The sequence below is a fragment of the Rhamphochromis longiceps genome, linkage group LG5 (genome assembly GCF_057381845.1).
Source record: "Rhamphochromis longiceps isolate RC_006_pf linkage group LG5, R_longiceps_female_GT1.1, whole genome shotgun sequence".
Lineage (NCBI taxonomy): Eukaryota > Metazoa > Chordata > Actinopteri > Cichliformes > Cichlidae > Rhamphochromis > Rhamphochromis longiceps.
In genome coordinates, this window is record NC_140561.1 from 11425373 (window position 1) to 11431385 (window position 6013).

The window sequence follows — 6013 nt, forward strand, 5'->3', positions numbered from 1 at the left end:
GATGCTGTCTCTCAGCTAATTGCATGAAGACACGGCGGTGCACGAGGCGCAGGTGCTCGCTCTTTTCGTGAAGTCACTTAAGTGCGGTTTGTCTCCTTGTGTATGCTGGAACTTCTGAGCAAATATTTTCCGAGCTCTGTTGTCTCCCATTTAAACAGCATCGAGGATAAAAGAGACAACAACAAAAAAAAAAAAGGAAATGTGGAAGCAAAGCAGCAATACAGCAAAATACTACTTTATTTATCTGCAAGGCACAGCTGCTCCTCGGGATCATGTTCCAATGTAACTACAGCAGACAAATTCGAGTTTAAAAAACAAAACAAAAAAAATAAAAAACCGTGCTTAGATTCGTTTTATCTCACACTTCAGCAGATATGACTCCATTTTAACCAGCTTAGGGATATAATATTCACAGTAAGACACACTTATTACGTTGTCTTTGGTTAGAATTTCTGCCACGTCGATGTCAGTTGCAGGTCTGTTACCTCTTTGGAAAGGATTGTTTCAACATCGGAAGGACAAAGGATGAAAAGAAGGAGGGAAAAAAAACGGGCACTGCAGAAAATTAGACAAAGAGAATAAAGCTGAAATTCTCCTACATAAGCCAACATGATTTATTTAGCACAGAGAAACTTTGTAACATTTCCCTCCACTACCCACCACCACTAAAATCCCCGAAGACAAACTAGTGTACACATCTGGCTCTTGGCCATGTTCCCATGCCCGCACTGTCAGCAGGCATTCTGGGATTGGGTTCCTGCACACAGTCTTTGTGTATCCTCTGACTGCCACGAGCGCCAAGCCCCTGAGTCACGTTGGTGACGTCCACCAGTTCCCGCCTCTCGGACAGGGCGGTCACCATGTGTTCCAGCTTGGAGCGGATGGTTGTGTAGTGGTGCTGGCGCTCTTTGGTCAGCTTGCGGAAGCAATCCTTTAAAGTGGTGTCTGGAGCTGCCTGGGTGGGCACGGGCTGTCTGGAAGACACCAAGTGGGGAGAGGTGTCCTGGCTCGGCCCTCTGCTTATTTGAGTAATGATGCTAAGATGCTGCGGGAGCTGCAGGTCGGTCTGGCTTTCAGCCTCCGTCACCGACCGCCTCGTCTGAGTCGACACGTGGCAGGTGCTGGGGGTCTCCGTCTCTTTTTCTGCTTGCTGCTCTGCAGAGAAATGTGGAGTCGTGCTGCCAGCAAGGATCTCCTCCTGAACGTGCTGCCGCTCCATCCACTCGTCGTTTAGAGTCGAAGTGTCAGACTCTGGGCTGGCTTTATGTGGAGATGCGGGGTCACAAGGTAGCTGCAATGCTAGCGTTTGTGGCTTACGGCTGGGCGTGCTTGTCAGACACGCTGGCCTCTCACTACGCAGGTGAGGGGAGGAAGCAACTGAGTGTTTGAGGTGCTCAAAGATGCCGCTGTTGCGGACACTTGGAGGTCCGTGAGTGTTTATGGGTAGAGACTGGGCATATAGGATACGAAACTCCTCGTCAAATTTCTCAGTTATCTGACCAGAAAGCTCAATCAGGTTGCTGCTGTTTAGTTTGCCATCAGTCCAGTTGAACCTGAATTGAATTTTAAGCACATATAGCTGAAGGTAAGAAGCAGACCCAGCAAGACGGATGCATAACTTTACAGTCTAATAAATCAGGAGGGCACGATGGCTAGCGGGCTCTTACCTGTAGGAACCTGTAGCCACTCTGTTTCCATCAACCAGCATGAACCTCTCGTGAACTTTACCCGTAATCCTCGCTCCAGATCTCATGTAATAAGTTGTGCCGGTTATAGTTCGCACCTTCATTTGCTGCAAAGGATTAGAGACATGTTTTGGGGAGGTTTTTGGGATGCCATCTGATGCTCATGTTGTGCACACAGAGCCATGCTTGTCTTAAACGAACCAGCTACATACCCGAAGGTCATCCAGGCGAACGTTGACATTTTTGCACATCTTGAGGAAAGCGGGCACGCACGACTGGTCCAGCAGGATGTAGACAGGGACTCTGCGCTGGGAGCAGGCCTCCTGAAGGTCCTTAAAGATATCCAGGTCTGTCAGGGAGTCTGTAACTATGGCAATCACCTGCAGTGGAAAATGACAGAGGTAATATAATAGAATTCTCTTTTCGGGGGGCCGCAGCCGTGCTCTCGCAGATGTAACACATGATTGTGTTTTCATTATTATCAAATACAAGGCCCTATTCAAACAGAGCCGTGAATCTCTGTCTGACACACTCCCTGTAATGTGTGTGCTGATGAGCTTTCTATTGACTGTGGTCTGTTACCATGGCAATCGGCAGTAACGCTTGGTCAGCAAACAAATGACTTTTATACAGGAGACAAGTAGGTGCACTGTAGGGTTTGCCTCATTTTTCCCCAGCTTTGTTTTGCACCCAGATTTCTCCTTTTTCACGAGGAGGAATGGAATTTGACACGCTGCGGTAAAGGTTGCATGTCGAGGATTAGACACGGACGTTTACATATCTTAGATTTATCGCTTCAAACTGGTGTTTTATCCACACGCAGCTTTGTCATTTGTACCACGCCTTATTTGGATGATGTTTGTGCGCGTGTGTGTGTGCTTTGGGTTGGGGGATGCTTGTTTTCAAGAGGCAGCATAAAAGCAGAGTTAAAATTCATAGAAACTCAGGAATGGGGCCGTTCCTTTGAGATGACCACCAGCAGTGCATGCTCAGTGTGTGCCGTTACAGTCAGTGGCCTTCTTTGTACAATAAAGACATTGTGCAGTGAGTGGTGTAACATTACAAAAGAACAAACAATCTTACAGCTCGACCAGGATTAGAATATTTTTAGAAGGATTGGCCCGGCTGTCGGCACATAACATGCACAACACCACCGTTAAGCTCTAAACCTGGGAGAAAATCCAGTGTTTGAAAACATTTCTAGCGAAAGAGGGAATGGAGATGAGCGAAGCAAGTCGAGGCACATCTGGTACGCAGGTTCTACACAGGCCTGAGGTGCTACAAACTCCCTCTCTCCTCGTGCAGGAATGTCTCTTTTCAAAACCAGAGGCTGTACTGACAGCTCCCGTCAGGAACATCACATTAAATATTCATGCTTTGTTTTTGTTTGTTGCATTTTTTCCCCCCGTCCTTTTAAGGTTGGTGATTTCTTCTAATACAGATTTCAAAGCACGAACTTCTAAAATTCTAAGTGATCAAGGGAGTTTCATGTGGACAATGGAGACTTTTTTTTACGTTTTCCCTCCACAAATGATGCAAAAAAGTGTCTGCATATACTGGCTTACTGACTGTGTGGTTGTTGTGGTGGTGATGGGGGGAGATAAAGCCCAGGTGATAAATGTCACCTGACAAAACCAAAATAAAAGTCCTGTTTCAGGATAATAACGCACAAATAAGAGATACTGTAGGAGGACTACTACAAAGGACTGTTTTTTTACACCATTATTTTTGCACAAACTTCAAGTGAATATCACATTTCAGTGTGATACAGGACACGCATTAAAGGACAGTTTATTTTAAGGGCATGCAAAATAGAATGAATGACAGCAGATATGTGCGTGTGCGCGGGCCTGTGCGTACCTCTCTGGCGCTTTTAATCATGCGCCTTGCAGCCTCCTTGCAGCTGTAAATGCATTCGCCGTAGCTGGGCTGGAAGTGCGCCACGGCCCGCGTCACTCCCCGGTAGGAGCCCGCTGTGAAGGCGGGCCATCCGAGCTCCAGGAGCGGCGGCTCCACGTCTGACACTTCTGGGAAATAAGTGACCGAGGAGCAGTCCAGGGTGCTACTGAGCGACCGCTCGAGCGCCTGTTCCTCCCCGTGGAAAGACGAGCACCGCGGTGACACGGCGGCGCTCCTGATCTGTTGGATCTCATCGTCCGACAGAAAGTTGGGGATCCTCTCTCTCACGAGAAAGTCCAGAAAGTTATCAAGACCCCCGGACAGCAGCTCCTCCAGAGCCAGCCGGTGCCTCTCATTGTACACTTCCTGTAGGTTCAGCTCGTCTGTCCCGCGAGGTTTTGGACCAAACCTCAGAGGTGAGTCGTCCAGGCACTGAGACAGGGCCATCGCCGCGTCTCCCGCTTCCTTTTACCTGAATCACACAGCAGCGGGCAGGTAACGCTTTGACCTGCAGGAAGGAAATTTGTATTTTGTTGCTTCCCTCCGTTCGTGCTCGACGTGGATCCGCATTGGCTGCGGGGTGGTTGTCAAACCAGAGCGGCGTCACCAGACTCGCCGAGCCAGGCTGTCAGTGTAATGTAAAGGTTGTCTCATTGGCTCATTTGGAGGAAAACAAGCCTCCTGTACGTCCCTCTGCTACCCTGATCCGGTTACACCGCAGATAGCAGGGATCACCAGAGGTCCCACTCCTACGCTTTTTCGTGATATCGTGTCTCTGAGGATTCATTTAGCTCGTAGTTCAACGTTTGTTTGTTTTTGTTTTTTTATAAAAACACAGTTTATTAAGAAAATAAAAATGCAGACTCTCTGACTTTAGATGGAAGTAAAAACACAGGAAGCAGTTTACTCATCTGTCACAGTGAAACTCAAGATTAGGACAATATACCACAATCTATTGAATTATAGTAATATTTCACATAAACTTTAAAGTCTACATATTTATGGAGTGATGCAGTTAAGGGAAAATAATTGCAGAATATATATATTTTTTAACCTGACAAGCCGGTATAACCAGAAGAGAAGCAGATCCACTAAGTTCCACCAGATCACAAACCGTCCACTAAAGCAAACAAATACTCTACAGCTCTGAACTCTAAATCAACATGTGTCTTTTAACCTTACAGCACAGCATGCACAAGTTCCTGCACACCGGACCTGCTGGTTGAGTTGTCTTACTTTTTTTTTTTTTTGCGATTCATCTTCTTGATAGATTATCTTTGTTTTTCCTGACTGTAGGCAACGTCTAAACCCAGTGAGGACAAACTGGGAGGGGATAGCTAATCCATGTTCCGTAAATACTGGAGGCACGCATTTGTCCTATATGTTCTGACGCTGTTTTTGTATATACTGTGGGCATCCGGCTGCAGGCACTCCACTTGTTTCATATACACATAACCTAGTTTACACATGCCTAAGAAGTTAGGCTACTGCTATACTTTTAAGTAGACATGTGTCCATATTGTTTGTCCAGTGGATTAGTGGATTTAGAGTGACCTTATCATACTTAATATTACCATGTAAACATGTCCTCATGTATCTTTGATGCCGCTTGTTGATATGCTTTCCATTTTAAGTCACGATTGCTCCCTTTTAGGTATGCTGTTTTACCATGAGCCCTTAAATTCACAGGTTTTCTGTTTAACGGTCGTCCGATTTTTTTCCTGTGCGCTTTTACGCGCATGAGGCCAACAAGGTCACAAGGGTCACAGCCCAAACCCTTTTCCCTTTACATTGCGAATAACTACCACTCCTAGTTTGAATAAAGGGAAATGTGTTCTTCTGTTTCAAGTTAAATGCAGACAAGTCCAATTAGGCTACAGTTACTGTGCGTCTGCGTAAATTGGTGTTATCACTATTATGCTTGTGCGTAACTGTCTATTTTAAGCCGGTGGTCTAATAGGCCTGTGCTTTAAATGACAATTCCCACAACGATTAATATTCATAGTAGCTCTTCAAGAGTATTTTTTTTTCTAAAGATGACAGCCATGTATTGAAAAAAGCATGTGACCTAATTAGGGTTATCTTTTGGGTGATGAAGCTCAGTGAAACGGGAGATGAATGAACTGTCAAATTCCAAATATACACAATACAAAACATCTGATCGGCCTGCTTTGTATTGTAGCTACTTATGCCATTGCAGCTACTTATAACCCGCGTGTGTTGAATGCACTGCCTTACCCCTATAACGATATACCCAAATGTGCGCTGGGCTCAGTATACGTACCCTCCTCCCCCTTACACACACACACACACACACACACACACACACACACACACACACACACACACACACACACACACACACACACACACACACACATCCCCATCTCATCCCCGCCCCTCTCCAAAATTTTAGATGAAAGGGCTTT

The 6013-nt window shown here is 46.0% G+C and overlaps 1 protein-coding gene across 1 annotated transcript; it reads right to left on the minus strand.

Moving 5' to 3' along the window:
* Positions 1-219: 219 nt before the first annotated feature.
* Positions 220-4183, minus strand: sack1d (scaffolding CK1 anchoring protein D). Its single transcript, XM_085405799.1, has 4 exons — positions 3546-4183; positions 1898-2065; positions 1668-1792; positions 220-1553 (listed from the first exon to the last, which is right to left on the minus strand). Exons 1-4 carry the CDS (start codon positions 4029-4031, stop codon positions 686-688), a joined length of 1647 nt encoding a protein of 548 aa, XP_085261925.1. The 5' UTR covers positions 4032-4183; the 3' UTR covers positions 220-685.
* Positions 4184-6013: the final 1830 nt, after the last annotated feature.